The sequence below is a fragment of the Amphiura filiformis genome, chromosome 1 (genome assembly GCF_039555335.1).
Source record: "Amphiura filiformis chromosome 1, Afil_fr2py, whole genome shotgun sequence".
Lineage (NCBI taxonomy): Eukaryota > Metazoa > Echinodermata > Ophiuroidea > Amphilepidida > Amphiuridae > Amphiura > Amphiura filiformis.
Genome location: NC_092628.1, coordinates 84,926,061 through 84,948,307, shown reverse-complemented (window position 1 = coordinate 84,948,307; position 22,247 = coordinate 84,926,061). Strand labels below are relative to the sequence as shown.

General features: G+C 35.7%; 1 protein-coding gene across 1 annotated transcript in view; it reads left to right on the top strand.

The window, feature by feature from the left end:
- LOC140155419 (diacylglycerol kinase beta-like) overlaps window positions 1-22,247 on the top strand; it is a 169,681-nt gene that overhangs the window by 78,142 nt on the left and 69,292 nt on the right. Inside the window, 1 exon segment of the mRNA XM_072178268.1 lies at window positions 14,842-14,918. Coding sequence (XP_072034369.1) covers window positions 14,842-14,918 — 77 coding nt within the window.

Genomic DNA, 22,247 nt, shown 5'->3' with positions numbered 1-22,247 from the left:
TATGTGTTAGCCCTTAGACAGAATTTTGAAATGGTCTACCAAAAATTGCTCCACCCACCCTCCCACAGCTTTGAAAAAACACACTTCCCCTTCCCCCTTGCCCAAAGAACTAATTTACCCTTTTGCTTGGTGTGCCAAAAGCTGCTTTGCTCCTCCTCCTCCCCCCAAAAAAAACCTGCCCTCAATATTGTGTCAGTCAATGGACTCACATACTACTACTACAAAATAATAATGTATTTTTAAAGCACACTCTAGCAACAACAAAATTATCAAATCTTTGGTGTTGGCTGGTTTACTTCAGTGAGCCAAAAGTGTGTTACGTCTTTCTGGTTCTCACCCCTCGATATATATATATTGTCCATCTTTCTCCTTTTAGAAGTGAACTTGTGATAGGCGTACTACTGGTGTAAAAAGCTGTTTGATTTTTAATTTCAAGATGTCAAAATTGAAAATGGCAAAATTACTGTATATCCCTTTAAGGTGCTGAACTGTCCTGAAAGTTAAAAAGTAAGACAAAACTTGAAAATGATATTACAAGGCCCACCGCCCACATATACAATGTTTTATTTCTTTAAACTTGACTTATTTATTTCCTTGGACTATTGAAAATTTGCATTTTCTCAAATTCAATTAAATTTTCTTAAATTTGAAAGCATTTTTACAAAATTGAAATTGTGCTCTCTTCAAATGGAAAATAAATGAAATTATTGACAATTTATGCATGTAATTTCTACCTACAATATTCACCATTCTTTTCAAAATATTGATTGAATTTCAATTTTCACTGGATATTTTGCTACATACACAATGCAATATTGACAAAAGTTACTCATTAATTCAATATGTTGAAGAGTGAAATAGAAACATTCCATGAGAAGAGAAAGCTGCACAGAATTTGATGTGTCATTTAACAAAGAATGTTAAAAAACACAAAGTATGTTCACATGCATCAAAGTTCCGACATAAGGCTAGGTTGGGCGATTTTCCGTTGCGACAGTCAGTGCACTTTGAGTTTTGCACCCAGACATTCAGTTCTTGGCCTTGATTTTCCACTCAAGTGATTAGCTTTGTTGAGGGCCTTGTTCTTCTTCTTCTTGATGCTGGTGGCAAATTAGCCGTAGCCTACTTCATAGCCCCTTTTGGAACTTCATATCAACTCATCTCACACTCACAATGATTACAAGTTCAGAACAAGAACCGCTCCCATCCAAAAACTGTGATGCTGGAGAAAAATTCTTTCTCTGGGTAGAGCGGTCAATGGGGATGTGTTGTGTTATTTTGGAATGGCATAGCTGGTATGAATTGCTTATCAAAAGGGAATGCAAAGCAGTCTATATTAGCCACTGCGTATGGCATATGCTGTGATGACCGTCCTTGCCTCTATCATTCTCTTATCCCATATCTGTCCTCTTGTATCTGTCTGTCTGTCTGTCTGTCTGTCTGTCTCATGTGTATGTTCGCTCTCTTCCTTCAGGACCCCCCCCCTCTCCTTTCTCCTTGTTTATCCCTCATTCCTCTTTTCCTTCTCTCCTTGTTTTTCTCCATTCTTTATCTCACTGTCTCTCTACCTCCATCTCACTCTTTCCCTTACTTCCCCCATCTCAGAATTGAGCAGTAACTTAAATGCGTGTTACAACACAGGAACCGCCTCAATGTTCCTATTCACACTTTGCATGGATCCGCCAGCTTGGATGTATGGTCTAGTCCAGACATCAGAAGATGTATGAAATAGACACAATGTACTTACTTTTGCACTTTATACACATCAAAGGGGATACCAAAATGAAATTGTGCTAGTGATTCCTTCATCACATATTCCCATGTATGACAGTGGTTTCATCATTTATTTCATAGAGAACTGGGTTAGGAATGAAACAAGTACACAAAATCTGATATCGTATCATGAAAATTACTAACTTCTATAATATGTAATGTTCAGTGGCGTAGCCAGGATTTTGGAACCGAGGGGGCACAACTTGTAAATGTACCGAAAAATTTTTGCATGGTTTGAAAAAAAAAAAAAAAGGATAAATGGGCGGTACTAACATAAAAACACATAATTTTTATGGGGGCACTGGCCCCCCACTGGCTACGCCACTGGTAATGTTTGGTTCAGCAAACTGGAGTAGGTTTGGGATATTCCAGTTGAAATTCATACATCCATTTTATAAGACATAACCTTAATCTTCCACATGAGGAAAGTGGATTTCAAATTGGGTTACCTGAATGGGTGACTTCATTTGAAATCTACACTCACTGTCATGTCTTCCATAGGGTGCATGGATGTCAAATGGAATAGCTCTTTGTAGATACAGCACCAGACAAAATCTGTCAGAAGCTGCTACTTCCAATTTATGCTCTTCTCCTATATGTATTGTGTCAAATGTTTGTGTTCACAATATGTTATGCATTTTTACAACCGCTACCTTTTGTGAAAGACCAAATATATGGGGTAAAGTGCATATAGGACTGACAAAGTAGGTCGTTTGACAGAGATGTTTAAATGGTCATTTGACAAGATTGGTGTGCTGCATTTTATTGATGTTCCACTGAAAAACATAACAATGTTAAGTGAAAATATATATGAGATGAGATCAAAATACATGCCAATGTAATGCCTGTGGCCTTTTTGTTCAGAAATTGCTAGACATATATGGCATCTTGGGTATTGCAGTTGTCTAATATGACAATATAACCCCGGAATATAACAAGTACAAAATACTTGTACACAAAAATCAACAAAAGCCTGTGTATACCCTCTGAATTTATTTACTAGGCCTATCGCTACAAAAATATTGGGGAGAAATAACTAGAGGCTTTGTTTATTTCTTTGTTGTTGTTTTTTCTTTTTAAATGAAGGTAGTCCAATATTTCTCATGTGGTTGCGTCCTTGATTTGTTTGCAAGTGCCCAGCAAACACAAAACATTTTTGTAAAAGGTTACAAGGGTCCAGAAAATGTGTAAATGACAGGTTATATGTTTTAATAACATTTTACAAACATTTTTAATTGCTGCCTGCAAAGCTGGTTAAATGTTTGCAAAAAATATTTTATGCTAACATTCTGATAATATTTTTTCAAGATGTGTTTGTAATATTTTTTTATACAAAACATTTTGAAATGTTTTCATGACGCTTTATATAACTCAACATTTAAATGTTCTTAAAATGTTGTCTTGACCAAAAAAGCATTTCAAATGTTCTGAAAACAACTCTGTTTGCTGTGTGACATTAACTCACCAAGACTCGCAATTGACTTTTTGATCTCCTTGTTTCTCCATTAGCTTATTAGCACAAATTAGACCAATTGGTTTACTGTAACAGTGGACATTTGTTTTTTGCATGCTTTTCACTTTCCATGCAATTACCATGAAAATAACAATTTGTGAACATATTCCTTTTGTGGACAGTTCCAGCATAGAATGACAAATTTAAACAATGCAAATTCTACTTTTACATTATTCCAGTTGAAATCCATACACACCCTATGGAAGACATGACCTTAATCTTCCACATAGGGAGTGTGAATTTCAAATGGGGTTACCTGAATGGGTAAGAAAGAAAGAACAGTTTACCAGCCCAAAGTTACAATTAAACAAGACAACAAATAAACTCAAATCCCGACTGGCACACAACTCAACTTGAAAAAAACAAGCAAGCGAATGTGCTGGCATGGGATTTGAACCCACGACATTATGATCACTAGACGGAGGTTCTATCCATTATTAGGCAACCAGCTCCCACTGATAAACGGTGGTTAAAACTGGGTCTAATGTGAGCAGTCGAGGTATGAATGGGTAACTCAATTTGAAGTCTACATCCCCTGTGTGGGAAATTAAGGGCATGTCTTCCATTATGGGGTGTTGATTTCAAATGGAATAGCCCATTTTCCTAACAGTACCAAGTTCTCCACTTTGATAGGAAAGCTTTGGGGATGATGTGGGGATGATGCTGTCAATCAGAACATCCTGGTAATGTTTTGGTCTCTAAATCCTGTTGGTCATCTTTAAAACATTCAACCTGTCCCAGAATAGCCTCATGATATGGATATAATGACCCCTTGTTTTGAAAGAAAAATATGATCCCATTAAGTCTAAAAATACTGGTGTGGTTGTTGGGCAGCGAGCCATTTATCATGACAGTGTTTGTCATTTCTATGACATCGGCTGTATTGATTTTGTTCTGGTCTGCCACCTTGGTAATGAATCTGAAGTAAGATACATGAATGCAATATCATTCTGTCAAATTCAATGAGGCTGGCATAGTGTTTTACAGGTCTAGATTGATTTGGATTTAGTTAGCTTAGATTCATGTAGACTTTTACAACACAGACAAACAATTAGCACCAAGAATATTTAATTTATGTCCGATTTGTCCAAAAAGTTTTTTAGGCCTGCAATAATTATACGCATTACTAGTCTTCTTCATAGCCCCTTTTTAAAATTTGTAATTCAGTAGCATCTCATTTCACAATGAATATAGGTTCAATACAATAACCGCTCCCATCCGTAATCCCCAAGAAAAAAGACCAGTCACTGGGATATGAGTTTTGTAGAAGGGACTGTACCACAGTCTATCAATGCATTATCAAAAAAATATGAATTTCACACTTCAGCGTATACTTAATGCGGATCAATTCAGCAGACAAGATCAATCTGCATTACAAAATACCATGTAGATACCCCCAAATTGGTAACAAAAAGTAACCACAATAACCACTGTAAAGAATAAGTGAGAATGAAAAGGAAGGCGAGATGACGTACACGCCACAAGAAAACATGGTCTAGCTATTCAATTACATTAGATGACCTAAAAAGACATCACAAGCTCTATTGATTTATTTATGCATGTGACATAACCATAATTATTTCTAAAATTTCTCTATTCAATAAATATGCAGAGATACTTTTTATGTCAAGTGCTTGGTACGTTACTCACTGGGTGTTTTTTTTTGTCTAAAACACCTATTGAAGGATAGTATAGGTTTGAACTTCACTACTGGAACACAGAGCCAACAAGGACCAAAACTTATTTGTAATGATTGGTTCATTTTAGGAAAGGTTTTACCAGAAGCGGCATTTTGTCGCTTTAAAAGCTGCGGCGGTTTTCGTTCAATGCTGAAGAGTTAGAGATTTTTTTAAAGGACTTGTGTGATACTATGTTGGTCGTCATGGGGAACTGTGAATGTAAGTTTTGTATTACGCTGACTTTTCTTGTATTTGTGTTGATAATTTAACTTTCAATTAGTTATTAGTGATGCTCTTAGGCACCCCAGCCAAATTTGTTTGGTCTGGGGATCAACCGTCAATGCTACTGCTTCAATACTTGTTATAAATGAACTACCGGTATTGACTGATAAATCAAAAATGAATATGTTATTGGTCAATGGATTACATATTAAATTTTTTCACAATTAACAACATTCAATTATTGATATTTTATCAATTATAAGGATCGACCATGGCATCAACGGTTGATCGAAAGATAGTGCCAAAATAGTGGTGGATTGTTGCTGGCAAGCTGATAGTGGTCCATACTTGGTGGGATGGATTGGTGGCTTTTGTTCAGCAAGGGATACTTGGAGTGGTCTTTATTTCAAGGCTGGCTCTAATATAGTAGAATGGTCTAACCGGGGGTCTAACCATAGGTCTTCATTGGACTACTACTATTTTCTTTACTACTACATGTAGTAGTTACTTCCTCGGTCACTGGACCTTCTATTGGTACAGCGAGGGCTCTGATCAAATGCTACTGCCAGCATAGACTCTGGTATTCATAGTCTATACTGGCAGTCAGTTTGACTGAAATTCTTTCCAAAGAAGATGGATTAATTCTCAAGATCTTTATCTATTGCAATGCAATATATGCGTATTACCTTGTGAGAAGTGTGACTTCTGGTAGAGAAATACAGGATTGCAGTAGAAACACTATGTGGGGATGATTTACCTGTTGCGGCAGAAGTTACTTTAGCATAGAAGACAGTCCTTTTAAAAAGGACAAAATTAAGAGCCTTCTCTTGAGCAAAAACTTCTTGCTATATTGCTTCAACGACTTTTTATTCCCAGGAAGTTAATAAAAATACACTTAATACACACACGTTTTACTTGAAATTATGGAATTTATCTCCTCAGCAAGGCAGCATAGACATCTCAGCAAGTTGTGACATTTTCAAGAAACTCTTACATATACTCACCCGTATCAATGACGAATGTTAAAATGTTTGCTTTGAGAGTATAATTTCTTATGTTTGCCATATTATACTTATGTTTTGATTAAGGATATGTCTGTGTCCTTATCTTTGGTGTGTTTTGTAATATGACAAATTTAGAGTTCATTAACTTTAAAGCATTATACTAAATATATGAAGCAGCACGAACAATATTGAAACCACATTGAGTGTGAGAACTATGAGAAAATGTATTGTCAAAGCAGGTTTCTTATTGCCTTATATGCCAAAATGTTGAAATATCTTTCATTGTCAGTTTTGTTTTACGTCAATAATGTGTATTTAACTATTGTGTGGTTTATATTTTTAGCACTATTTGACTAGAGATGATCATTATATATCGTTACTTTCCAAGATTTATGTTTTTAGAGCACATTAAGGCTAATATGATCTAGTATGCTGCATTCTCACTTCCTATTTCAATATTTCTCAACTCAAATAACATAGCCAACGGGTAACATCAGAGCGTATTAAGTCATGATTTTCACAAATGAAATATTTCACGATGTTGCACATTATGAGAAACTGCATAACTTACAGGCCCATTTTTGCTGCAGAATATGTTCAAAAATTTCAAATGCTGTTGTCAGTGATTACATAAACACAGCAACACATGTCATATGTTTTTGCCCAATTATTGTTGAGTTTAAAAGATAAAAAGAATTAAATGTAGTTAAATGTGCTTGTCAATATGTAGAACGCTTTAGGGATTTCGTTTCCTTAAGAGTTCGGATTCGATAGTGTTTGTTACTTCTTATCAACCTTAGTACAGATCCTGGTGTTTCCAGGATCTGGTCTAAAGCTTTTTTTTAACCTTCAGTCAGCTTAATTGTCCATTTGCCTATATCTGTGTGTGTTTGGGGGGGTGTGTTTGTACACCTCGACAAATAAGGACACACAGGAATCGTGTGTGTACACTGTTCTTAGATGGTGTTTTTTAAATATTACCGCATTTGAAGTTATATCCAATGATTGCAGTTGATGGTATATGTTGAGACTGCAATTAAATAGTAAATATTAACCACATCCATAGTAAAGTTAAGTTTCCTGGAGGTTACACATGTGGGTGTGGGGGTGCATGTGTACTCTCTAAATGTGAAAGAGTGAAAAACAGCTCAAAAAGAGTGGTTTTTCCACTCCTCCTTGGAGCTGTATGAGTGACCACTCCTTTTAGAGTGAAATTCACTCTTCAAAAGAGTGAGAAAATTCACTCGAAAAAAAAGAGTGAATAAAATCACTCTTTAGGGAGCGTGAATTTCACTCCAAAAGGAGTGGTCACTCATACAGCTCCAAAGAGGAGTGGAAAACCCACTCTTTTGAGTTAATAGCTCTGAAATAAAGAAGTGAATGAGACTGACAAAAAATAATCACAGAAATAGGCACAAAATGTTCATTCATTCATTCATGTATTTTTGTGAGCAAAGGAATTACAACACAATAAGTATTTTTACATGTTAATTAAGATTAAAATGGTAATTTTGGCATGCTTAAAAGCTTAGTGACGTAGGACTATAGGCCTAGCATCAGACATAGAGGCCTATAGTCCTCTGTGACTTTTGGCATCACACATGCAGATATAACATGCTGCAGTATATAAACATGATAAATTAGAGACTGGTCAGAGATAACATGCCTGGCCTGATGATGGCCTAAGCCTAGCTAGGTATGGCCTGGCCTTGCTGCATGTGATCCTGTGGCTACTGGTATGTATAGCATGACTAGCGCATCGGACTCGGAGATGTGATCGGGTACATACTAACAATAAGGCTGACGCAGTATAACAAACATTACAATTATTACACAAGTACACTCAATCATTTACAGGTTTATGAAGTAATACATGTACCAGGTATGCATAGCAGTCCATGAGTGTGCCACCGTAATGCCGGACCGACAATGTGAATCAATGTGTTCAACAAATGAAGAAGCTTCATGGGTACAATTATCACCTTTGAGACAGTAACATCAGATTTTAGTTGTCGATTACAATCTGCAATGATTCAACATATAAATAAAATAGTTCAAAGTATACTTACCGACGAAAATATTGGCTATTTCTTCGCCAAACTGCCTCGCCCATTCCTGACTACTGACAACTCCACCGCCATTGCTGCAACGATTAATATCGCTGAATGAATAATCACAATTTTTTCGATGCGAAAATCCGCTTTCTGATTGGCTGTACGAACTGTGGATTCACTCCGCAAAGAGTGATTCTGATTTCACTCTGAAATTGAGCGGTAATTTTGGATCACTCTGTAAGGAGTGAATCTAGATTGACCGAGTAGAAGCTTTTTTCACTCTAAAAGAACGACTAACCACTCGAATAGAGTGAGAATGAAATCACTCCAAATTCCGAGTGAAATTTTCACTCTTTTACATTTAGAGAGTAATTGTTTCAAAATGAGGACTCATCCCTTCACCTGTGGACTAACATCTGATTGTGGATTGTTGAAGATCTCTTTTCCCATGCATGCAATAGCTGAGAAACACCATAAAATTCTTGTGGGCCCTGCCCATTGCCCGTTTTTGCAGTGGTGGTGCCAGGAATTTTTTTCGGGGGCATTGAGGGGGCAAAGTGAATTTAAGGGGGGATCAATAATTTTGGGTTTTTACTGGGGGTAACAGGGGGCAAGTGTTCTGACTGGGGGGGGCACTTCGGAAAGTAAAATGAAAAGCGCAAAAATACAAACCTGGCAAAATGTTGCTGCTATACAATACACTGTCTTATGAGATATGCAAGTACAAACATACCTTTAGCAAACACCGTATTGGATTTATTTCCGTCTTATTTTGCATTTTTTTGTGTGTGCATGTGTGCTCTCAGCCGCCTTGCTTGGATTTTCGGATTATGCCTGCATTACCGACTGCATGTGAGATACCATCCCCAGGCGATCCATCTCATCCAGGTTAATCGCATAGTGAAAAATTCATTAGGGGTATTTTATGGAAAGGGGTTTGCTGGTTGCTGCAATCAAATGTCAAAGGTGATTAAATATGGATTCATTTTGGGGGTTTGTTTCAGGAGTCCCTGTGCTTTTGTTTGAGGTTATTTTTCTATCATTAATAGTTAGTGATATTGGTTGCTTCCAGATGAAATCCGTACACCCCCTATGGAAGACATGACCTTAATCTTCCGCACAAGGAGTATGTATTTTATATTGAGTAACCTGAATGGAACCATTTGAAATCTACACCCCTGTGTGAGAGATTAAGGTCATGTCTTCCTTAGGTGGTGTATGGATTTCAACTGGAATAGCCCCACTGCTGTTGCAGAGAGAAAGATGGATGGACAAAAAGGCACCCCACACACACCCAACACCCCCTCCCCACACACACCATGTGTTCGGAACCTTTGAATTTTTAACTCCTTATACAGCAGAGATGACCGAGATATCTAAGGGCTGTACTGTTGGCCGGGAGAAATGCAAGTTTTAACTCATGATAAGTAATATGCATACGAAGTAAGTGGTGGTGGTTAGAGACCAAATGTGCCAAAACAAGATTTTTTTAAACCTATGTCAAGATCACAAGGTTGCAAGTGTAATATTGAAGTTCATAGGCATGCATACAATATTATTATTATGCTTTGGGAAATACTCAACCTGGTACAATATTCTAGAATTGCTAATTGCTTAGCGTTAATAATGAGACCAATATTGAAATGCAAAACCATATTCAATTTAAATCATGAATCTATAAGTATATTCTATTATTAGGTCAAGTACTACAAGAGCACATCATCATTGCAACAATCAAATCAAGGTGGTTTTATCTAGGACGCTCTTGGTGTAGGTTACATTCAATTCCGATTTTAAAGTCAGATGAGTGACCTGATGGTCATTTTGCCTTTCCTTCAAATGTCTACTAGTATAGCTCAGACCATCATTGAACTTTGTTAAACTTTCAATATATTACACATACTATTTCATTGGAACACCCTGTACACAGTGCAAACGATCATACATGAATTTGTGCAATATTTTGAATTGAATTTGAAAGTAGATTTGAACCAGATCAACAACCCGGATCAAGAAGTACAATGTAGATAACCCCATGTAATCTGTCTTCCCATCTTGATCCATTACGCGATCCATTTACTTTTGACTTACGGCAAAGATTGTGAATGCTTGACTGGACTGGTGGTCTTGGTAGTGAGCCTGGTCATTGATTGAGGACAATGATAATAGGATTTGGTGCAATCTCTGATCACATTGCTAAAAATAAACTTACCAAGTATGGATTCATTTATTGAGCTGTCGGTTATTATGGCAGTTTGTCTGAAATGTTCTCAGCTGTATTATTCTTTTTTTCTTCAAAATTGCTTTTAGTTACTGTTGAACAGTGTGTTGGAAGTCCGTTTTAACTTTTGGAATCACTTCTTTCTTCTTGCCTGTTAATCACTGCTTTTTGATACTAAAAAGCAGCTTTAAGTTGAATTACAGACCTTGCTTCCAAAATTGAGTTGGCTTAAAATACTGATCTGTCACAAGACTCAAAGAATGTTTTAGCTTTTTCAAACACTATTTCTTCAATTGTTGCAATAATCAACTTAACCACTTTTTTTCATATCACAAATTGATACCTTTTATCATATTCATTTTTAATACAAATTTGCTTACTATTCAATTTCATGAAACCCTGATAGAATATCATAATTATATTTGTCATACAAACTTTTTCTGCAGGTGATAATTGCTTAGTCTTCTTATATATAAATATATAAATTGAATCATGTTGGTAAAAAGTAATGAAGTTTAGTTAGATTGTTTTTCATATAGTGAAGAAGTATATTCAATTTATTGTTTTAAAAATAACTAAAAATTAAATTTAGTAAATTTGGTTATATCATTAATATGAAAGTAGTAAACACCAAGAAATGTTTAAAAATACAAACAAGTTTAGTGTTGAAAGTTAATCAAATTATCCTGTTAGTGAGTTATTATTGTAGTGATCCATTGACTGTACAGGAAGCATGCACTAATCAAATAGCTGTGGAGGGAAGGACCTACGGTGGTTTTGTTGGCTAGCTATAGGGTTTGATCACCACTAACCGATGGTATCGGACTAACCGAGTCAAAAATAGGTTTGCAAGGGGGTTGGGCTTGGCTAGCTGGCAGGCAGGCTATGAACTTATGATGGCCATCCTGGAAGTTATGTACTTATGTATGTGTGTGTCAGCAACCAAGATATGATAGCTGATTAATATATAGATAGTAGGCTATGCAACTCCCACAACCTATGCTAAGTTTGTCAGTTACTGTAGTTGGGGAATGTTAAACCACTTGTTTCAGTATCTATCACTCTGGATGATATAACCGGACTTATTACAAGCACTTACTGGAATTATTGCAGATTTATTTGTTATGCCTACTGATAAGATACAGGCCTACTCAAAGTTGCTGTTTGTGTTTACGGATTAGATCCTAAATTGATTTACCATGGATTTTATTATGTTACGTAAGTATATGCATCACAGCCTAGGCTTAATACTAATGGTCAGTTGCAAAATGGTTTTTGTATACTATGTTGAAAATCCAACAGAGAGACTCTTATACATTTTAGTGCATGATTGTGATGCGATAATAGTTTAGCACTGGCCGTATACTGGCAATCAGGCACATATACTCATATGAGCCACATATTCACTCATAGGTAGACCCGCAAACACGCCCCTACACGTTTTCACCAACAACCGTGCACCTGTATTGTATGTGTTGTTGTTAACAGTGAAACCGTGGACCCACACACACAGACATATCATAATCCATACTTGGACATCTGTGATATTTCACCGCTAACCGCGGACACATACGATAGCGGACCCTACTCCATATGCGAAGTTATGCTGTATAGCACCCTCTGCCGCTGTCTTATGACCTTGGACATCCACGGTTCACTCTCTGTGATTTTTCAAAACATAAGTGTGGACTCAAAGTCCATGTTTGTAGGTGAAAACAAACACAAATTATGTGTAGGCCTATAAACCACTGTCAGCTAACAGCATCATTGTACAGTGCAAGTCTCATAGTCACACCATTAGGGTGTGTACCAGAGACAAGACTTTACACAGGCAAATAAGTCATGGTCTTTTATGCATTTTTTCATTATTTGCAATACACTAATACAGGGAAAGGGAACAGTGGATATCCACGGTTGCATGGTATCCTCGGTTATCATGCTATTATCAGGTATGCGTCCTTGCAGGTCTTCACAAACACACATATTACACATCCACACATATCTAAATAAGAACAACTCTCAAGTTGTAGACTCAAAACCAGAGGACTATCAAGGAAATAATTATTGCTTCCTGTGTCAAGCAAAACATTCAGTGTTTGTAACTTAGGGATAAGGACATGATTTAATGAATCAACTTATTTTTGCACGTGCTTGTAAAGGAAGTTGTAAACTACGCTGTATACAAGAACTACATGTGTAATACGGTGAAAACATGTTTTTAATGCACTATTTTTCCATAGAAATGCAGGTTCTACTATTCTGTTATGGAATGTATATAGGCCCTATTAATTTGAAATGCAGTATTTTCCCCTCTTGATAAAGAAATTTAGGCAGACTGTGAAGGCTTGGCTTTTTTAGATTGCTTTCATATTTGCCACCGGTTGTTGTTTAATAGCACATTTCATTATAAATACTAAAATGCTAATTTTAATCAATATTGGGTGTGTAGGGTTAATGACTCATTGAATGTGCCTGTAAGCTTAACACTAACAGCCTAAGGGCTTTTTGGCGACGGGAAGGGAATTAAAGAATGAAGGAATAAAGAGAGAAAACAAAGAAAAGAAGTTGTTTGCTCTGGGTGGGTTTCGAACCCGAGACCCCCTGTATGCCTAGCACTGGGTCGGCGACACTTTGCCACGGGTGTTAGGCTTCGCTGGCCAGCCTATATATCACTTAGGGCGATACGCATGAACAGCGCATATATCAAGTAGTATTTTTGTAGTACCTGATACTGTTAGTGTTAAGGGTTGTATGATTTAAGTTGAAAAGTATCATTCCCTGATATTGTTCATTTTGTGAATTATGATCCTCTATTGCAAATGAGGATACCTGAATAGGTATTCCATTTGAAATCTAGAAGATAAATATAACTATTTAGTGCACCTGATGAAGATATAAAAATGATATGTTCACAAAATTACAACAATCACAAAATATTGATGTCACAGAGTACATGATGGTGACCTACTTTTAGTCCATCATGAACAGAATCATTGAACTCAACATACAATTCATTCATGCTTGTATTATTATGTGATATGATTCAGCAAAACAAGTCATTGGATGAGTAAAATTTGTTTTTATTTTTTTATTTGATATTCTTACCCATTTCTTTAAGCTATATTATTCTGCAATTCCTATAAATATTGCACTTATATGGATCCAGTGATATGAAAATTGTCATGATGTAGAAAACATCAAATTGAAACAGTGGCGTACGCAGCACATTGAAAGTGGGGGGACCAAGTTGTTCAGTGCCCCCGAATGGAGTCTTATTAGGAGCAAATTTTGATGTTTTTAACGTTTTTCCCCCGAATGACCAACAAATAACCCCAAATAACCCCCCTGCCCCCCTTTGCGCACGCCACTGAATTGAAAAAGAAATTTAATACTTTTCTTGCACGTGTCTAAATATTATTTTGGGGTGACAAATTACTCATTTGGCTTTAATATTATTGTCACAATGTACATAACATGATAATGAAATCTAGTCAATGGCAATATGTTTACTATACATATGGTACACTTCTCACACCTACATAAAAACTATCTATAGGACATGTAGGATGTGCAGTAGACAGCATATTTATTTTTGTATATGAATTGGTATAATATTATTGTATATATGATATAATTTTGCAAGATGTGTTGCAGACATAAAACTATTGATATTAATGAAGCTCCATGATGTCTATGCAGGAAAGCTTAAATTTACATATTTCATACAGCAATGTACTTGACTTTTATTGACATTAGCCAGTTTGTCCGAAAATACTTTAAAGTTACTAGCCGGATATCTTTATTAAATTTGATGCTATAATGCAAGAAAGGTTGTAGCTGCTTTGTTATGCACATACACTTGCAAGTCTTGCATTCAAATGAAAAATTGCTACACTTGTTAATTGGGTTAAAGGGGTGCTAAAGGTACTACCATGATTATATGAAAAGCTTTGTTTCAAAACCCTTACATCCACTTGCCCATTTTAAGAACACATCAAAAATCATCAAAAAATCACTGATATGTGGGGTTTGCAACAAAAAACAGTTTTTGGCGGGATGCTTGGGTAGGATGAGCATCCCGCCAAAAACTGCTTTTGTTGAAAAACACCTTATATCAGTGATTATTTTGATGATTTGTTGATGTGTTCTCAAAATTGGGCAAGTGGATGTAAGGGATTTTGAAACAAAGCTCTTCATATACTACTGCAACATTTGATTAGTGAAAAAAGAAAGTTCAAATTTATGCCCCTACCATAATGTAGGCAAATGCAATGCATTACTGTATGTGCTGTCACTGAAATGTATTAATTTGTATATTAGGATGACCCCAGAGAGATCAAGTTTTAATGTTGTTATCTTTTCTTGTTAATTTCAGATTCAAGAAAGACTCTCAAGGATGTATTGGAAGAGTTCCATGGCAATGGAGTACTGTCCAAATACAACCCTGAACAGGTAAGATGGGTTGGTTGGGGTGTACATAGATTTGGGGTTAAAGGTCGTTAAGTGGATTAATTTTGGTATGTGACCAAATTTCTTCATAATAGTTTCCTATAAAAGTTTGTAGTGTTCTACAGGTATGATACGGTGTCAGAGCTTCATACTAACTAAGCATGGTCAGCACATGCCTCGCACCTTGAATTAAAAACATTTCATAGCAATGCAGAGGCAGTAGAAACATGACATAGAGGAATGAATTCAATGCAGTAGAGATGAGAAACTGAATTGGGAAAGAATTTTCCAGTATTCCCTGTTACACTTTAAAATCCTCATAAAGGATTATCTTTCTTTCTGAAACTAGAACTGCAGTTTAAATGCACAAAATCAAGTTTAATTTCACTTTGCATAAAGCTTAATTGATTTTCATATGAAAAATAATGCAGGATATGAAAGATAGGGTTTGTATAAGAAACTAACTGAACATGTATAAGTAATGCTGAAGACTGACAGCAAGTTATCAGTTGGAAGTGTCCTGTTGTATCTACTTGGTTTATTTGCAGTACATATCAGTCAAAGCAATACAAATAAATAGTTAAATGATAAAAATAAGATAACAATTCAAACCATTAATAATATATACATATAGGACCTATATAGTAGATTGCTCTGCCTATGCCATTCTTGCCAATTTGATGGCTGTATTTCATCATAGTTTCAGGGTTGGATAAGATGTACTTACAAAAAAAGAAGGCCTCAGCAAGCATGCATAAAGTTTTGTTGATCACAGTAGTTCAATTATCTCCTCATTCAAATTTCTCCACACTTAATGCACTTCTGAATCAAGTCCCTAAGGTGACAAATAAAATGTTCTATGGGCAGATGGATCTATCAAGTAGGGTTGGTCAGTCAGGGATTTTTTTTTAGCAAATGAATTGTAAAAATCACCATAACCTGGAAATAAATATACTTTTTCCCCCAAACAGGTGATTTTACATGCATACAGCAATTACCGTCAAACTCAATCAACTTTTTTTTAGAAAACAACTGATGTTACATGTATTAAAAAAATCCCAAAACAGAAAATCTGGGTTGGTCGGGCCCTAGATAAGAACAGTGTTTTTTCCATGGCTTTATGGACATGAAGGACATGTGTAGAGTACATCTGTAAGATTCACCTGGCCTACTTATCTGGAAACTGATTTCTTGCCTTACATGCATTTTTCTTACAAAAATAGTTCCATTCAACACAGAGAATTAAACAAATATCAAATTTTAGTTCCATGCACACTATGAAAAGAATACCTAAATTTCAAAATATTGAATGACCACCTCAATCTTCGGCGGTTTCTGTCTTCCTTTTAGTTATCACCCACATATTCTGTACATGGTCATAATATTTAATAATTGCATTTATTTCCCACACATAATTTTATTAAAAGCGCTTTGCAATATAAAAAGCAAGGTACTACACCCCTTGATAAATTTTGTCTATTTTTGCATTTTGTCAAAACTAATAACACAGTGGTAACAAAAGCTATGTGTATTATAGGGGCAAGGAATCCAATTACTACACTGGAATTTCAGTGACCCAAGACAAGCGGTTTGTTATTTATGATCAGAAATAAGGTACCGCTAGGCTGTACCTCGTTTCCTATCATATATACTGAACCGCTTGTCTTGAGTCACTGAAATTTCAGTGTAGTAATTGGATACCTTGCCCCAATAATATACATAACTTTTGTTACCAGTGTGTAATTATTTTTTGAGACAATTGCAAAAATAGTCACAAATTTACCACATGGGTGTAGTACCCCCTTAACTAAAAGCATATTCAGAGTTTTGACATTTTTATCAATAGTTTGTCTTACTGTTCCCAAATTTGCTTACTGAGCATGAAAAAGCTCAAGTAATTTTGTAAGCACATGTATCCACTGTTGGCCAATCATAGAACTGGTTACAAGTGTACGGACTACATATTTATGGAAACCTTACTTTGACCCCTTGTTCGCACAGTACTTTTGAGTATTTTTAGACTTGATCTAATAAGCACCTCGTCCCTAATAAGCGCCCCCTGCAGAATATTTTGAGTGACAACTTTTTAAGCACTACATTGTCAACTAATTTCCTAATGTCTAATGAAATTGCCTTTAGGATAATGATGATTTTGACTTTCTGTCTTTTGAATGCAGGGCCTTAGCAAGGTTGAAAAATGTGGGGCGGCCATGATAAATTGAAATAAAGATATGAAGAAAAACGTAACAAATTTCTCAAAAAGCCATGGCATCTCCGGCTGCCTGCTTGCTATGGTCCTGTTTGAATGTAAATGTGTGTTAATTCCATTTTGTAACTTTCATTTTATAATTTATAAGCTCCCCTTAAAATGACTAACTTAAGGGATGGGGTATGAACGTTTGGACAGTATTTATTGTGGGACATTAGAGCACATCAGACATATCGAATTGCATTCTGAATACGAAGAATGTCCTTCTGATATTAAGTAATTTTGATTTTTTGAAATTCGCAATGTAATACACATTTTATGGCAAATGATTAAAAATTGATATTTATGATATTTAACAGTACTGGAAGTAAACTTTATAAATCTGATGATTTACACTTAAAGTGTATGTAGGTGGGATGAAAAGCCGACGATCAATTGAAAATTTTGACCTTTCAGATGGAAGATATGGATTTTTTTCCCAAAACACCAAAAAAATTCTTTTTAGGAAAAAAATCCATATTTTCAATATGAAAGGTCAAAATTTTCAATTGATCGTCGGCTTTTCCTCCCAGCTACATACACTATAAGAATATATCATTAGATTTATAAAATTTACTTCGAGGACTGTTATATATCAAAATGTGAAAAATATCAAATTTTAATAATTTGTCATAAAATTTGTATTATATCGTGAATTTCAAAAATGAAAATTATTTGATAGCAGAAAGACATTTTTCGTATTCAGAATTTAATTCGATACGTCTGATGTGCTCTCATAAAAAAAAAAAAATACTGTCGAAACGCTCAAAACGCTCATTCCAGATCCCTTAAGATCTGGGGGTGATAATTAGGTTATGGTATTATTGCTTTGTGGTAACAATTTATTTTAATAATAAACTAAGGAAGAACCATTACATGTCCAGCATCATTTAGTAAATCACTCAACAGAATAAAGTAGGTAATGGGGTTACGCATCCTGCACAAGAACAAATAAACACAATTGGAAATGACTCTCTCCCTACAAAAGGTAACTGAATATAGGAAAGAGTGAACCAACCCAAAGTGCTGCATTAAACTAGACAACAGAAGTTTGTGGGTTCGAATCTCATGCTGGCACATTTCCTTGCCTTATTCAGTTGGGTTGTATGCCCGCTGGGATTTCATTTACACATTGTCTATTTTTATTGTAACACTTCGTGTTGGGTAACTGTTTAATCTTTCCAAAAATAACAATGTTTACAAACTCTTATATAAAATTTTTGATCACAGAGTATAAATACAATCTTCCGCTGCTTCCTATGGGATATGTGGCTGCATTGTGGTGTTGTTTACAATTTTAACACGGACATCCTGTAGACACGTGCTATTGTCAGACCTATGTAGGCTATAGAGGAAATATCACAGGAAGCAATTTCTTTGGACCAAAACAAAATTGATCATGACCCATACATGGAAATTATTTTACTTCCATTTGTGCTTGATCGGTCCACTTCCAACCCCCATATATATATAACTCATTTAATTTGGTAGATCATTTGGTAATGAGGAAATATTTTATCAAAATGTGAATTTTTTTCTCATAAAATTGTAGAATAATAGTCTCAATATTTGTCTTTCCCATCATTTCAAATGGCAATAACCTGCATTGTCTTCTTTGGAAAATAGTTGATATTTAATTGCGACTAATTAGGCCTATTTGTAAATGAGCAATTTACATTGTGCAGAGGCACTTGGTGCTGTATTGTTGCTGCTATAACTGATCAAATAGCAGACATAAGAATTGCAACATGTAGATGATATAGTAAAGGCCTATATTTTTACCATTCTGATGTACATAGTGTAAGACTTCTGAAAATAAGGGTAGCACATTGAATCAATTTAGCCATTTTGAGCTACTAATTGCACTGTCATGAACATGCAAGGAGAAAATCAGACGTAAAGCAGATTCCCTTTTCTTTTGTTTTTAGAGTGACTCAAACTTCCATCATAAATAGGATATCGAAAAATAGATCATTGTTGTCACAGTTAAGTGCCTCTTTTCATATGTGGCATTTCAAGATATATATAATCAAGTTGAAAAATGACATGTTTGACAAGTCTAGTGTATTTGGCGATGAAGAGTTCCTTTGGGGAAGGAATTGTTGGTCACTATTCAATTCCGGCTTTGGGGTTCTAAAGTGGGTTATGACCGAATGTACATTTGAGTCAGGCTTTAGTTCTGTGAAAAGGGAATGATGCTGGCTTGTATTGAGCTAGTGATGAATGTTTTCAGGGAAGGGTGTAGCCAGTGTAGTCATTGCCTTAGCTATATAGATGCAGGGGTAAAATGAGGGAAAGTCCAGTAGCTGTATGTTTGAAAGGTCTCAAAGCAAATAAAATTCCCTCTGCTGGGATGTTTCTTTTTACAAAATGGTCAAAATAATTTTGAAGTGTAAAGATTAGGATGGTTCAAAACATTTTTGTGAACAAATTTTTTTGTCTGATTCTCTCAAAATCTCAAAATGTTCTCCTGCATCCTTTAAGAATTTCTGAAGCAAAATCTTCAAGGATTTTGCCTCAATATACGAGGGTCATTCAAAAAGTTCTATTGTCACGTCTCTGCTTCGTGGCATGTAATTTTTCTGAAATTTATACATTTTGCCTGCTCTGTGCAAAAGAAATATTTGCAAGCATAAAAACTACAAATTCAAAATTGTGAAATATTGTTGCACATAAAAAAACATTTTGCTTGAGAATATCACCTTAAGCTGTTGAACCAAGTTGTTTCCTGCAAACCATACACATTTTGTTTTCTGGAACAATGTTACTGCATTTTATTATTTTCATTTGAGGAATGCAGACAAAATTATGTTTCCGGCAAAAATGAATGGCAACATTTTTCAAAAGATATTTTTTGGCAAGCAATATGAAATTAATAAATGAAAACCAATATGTACCTTTAAATGTTTAACCTATCTGCACTGGTTTTGACATTTATTAAAATCCTTATGATTTGATGCATATTTTACCATAAATCCTGATTCTAATAATTTTAAGGTAACAAACTGCATTTTGGTTTTCAGATCAGCTACAGGAAACAGATTTTGGCTCATTTTGACACATCTGTGACCCATTCCTACAAAGCCTGAAACACATCAAAAATGGACTTGTGTACTGTTAGTAGCTGCAATGATTAGAAAATAACTTGGTGTGTGCTTTAAAAATGTATACACAATCCCACTTAATTCTTAGACCCTGAACACATGAAATTTCCCTCTTTTAAAATTGATATTTCCCTAATGTGTATGCATAGGTCTCAGCAATAAGTTCAGCAATTTTCCGAAGTTGGTATAATAATCCTCATGTAGATTTAGATGCATCATCAGTGGCGTAGCCTGTGGGGGAGGGGGGCAGGGAGGCTGGTGCCCCATGGCCCCCCCACTCATCATGGCCGCCGGTTCATGTAAGGCCGTCAGTAGACGGAAGACGTTGGTGAAAAAAAAATTGGGTTAACAATAGACTATTTTATACCCAGGGTGAAAGAAAAAATGGGGAGAATTATAAAAAAAATGATGAAAAATTGTGAATGAAATTGAATTTTACACACAAATTTGGTGTTTTTATGTTGGTTCCGCCTATAATCCTTTTTTTTTTTTTTGCTCTTCAGTTTTTCAAACCATGCAAAAAAATTTTGGGTCAACAAATCACAACTTCCGTCGGCAAAAAATATTTCCGTCGGTACATTTATAAGTTGTGCCCCTCGGTTCCAAAATCCTGGCTATGCCACTGTGCATCATTAGCAGCGTTCGAAATTTTGGTTGTCCGGTTGCCCGGGACAACTAAAAAAGTCGCCGGACAACCAAAAATACTAGCCAAAAGTCACATTTGTAGGCCTACGGACAACCAAAAACTTAGACGGACAACCAGAAATTGTAATCTGGTTGTCCATGGGACAACCATTTATTTTTCCTAAATTCGAACACTGATCATTAGTTATTTACAACCATATGATAAATGAGAAGTATGTATATCTATCTAAATTGTTTGCATTAATGATTCAGCAATGATGAAGTCCCACTATGTTAACCTACATTTGTGATGCGATCAAGCAAAATCAGTCGGAACTCGGAAATATTAAATTTTCAGTTTTTTATAGGATAGTAAAAAGCATTTACAAAGCTGCATTTTGCAGAAAACCCCATTGAAATTGAACGACTAGTTCTAAAGATATGAGCAATTAAAGAGGTTCCAAAACAAAAAGAAACAAAACGAAATATTTGCTTTGTTTGCCTGTATCTCAAAATCAATATTTCCGAATTCCGACTGATTCTGCTTGATCGCGTCACATTTGGGGATCTGACTCTAGGCTGATATTAACTAAATGTGTGTACATTATGTTATGCAACACCCATCAGCAGTGGCAGGGCATAGACTCTAGGAGTTCTTTCTAGAGTCTATGGGCAGGGTGGGGGTATAATTTACCCCTAAAACTTGTATCCAAACCCAACCCCATTTAATTGTAAGAAAAGTTTACATCTTATTTTATTTATTTATTTTTTGATGAAATACAATCATCAAATGTTTTGGTATGTCAATAAAATAAACATGATTATTGTTTGAGGCATCTAAATAATTATTTAAGGAACCACTAATTCATACATGTATGGTGACTATCAAATTCATTTATAAAACATGCAATTTAAAGCAGCAGTTATAGGATTACCATTATCATTATGTATTTTTACCATAAGAGAGTTATATTTAAATTATGAGTCTTTTACACAATATTTCTGAGGGGGCTGTGCAATAATTATGAGTCCTGGGGAGGGTAAAATGGGGGGCAAGAAATTTTTTGGCGAGCAAGGGGGGGTCAAGCAATTTTGGCAAGACAAGAGGGGGGGCAAGCGATTTTTGGCACACATTCATGGGGCGCCTTTTAACAACACGCCCTAAGCAGGGCTTCGAAAAATATGCAAATTTTCCTGCTCGCTGCCCTCGCAACATACATAGAGACCATTTAAGGTTTGCAAATTGGGATCCCAAAAATTTGGTATGTTCAAGAGGGGGGGCAAAGATTTTTTGGCAGGCCAAGGGGGGGGGGGCAAGCGATTTTTGGCGAGCTGTTTGGAAATTTTACCCCCCCC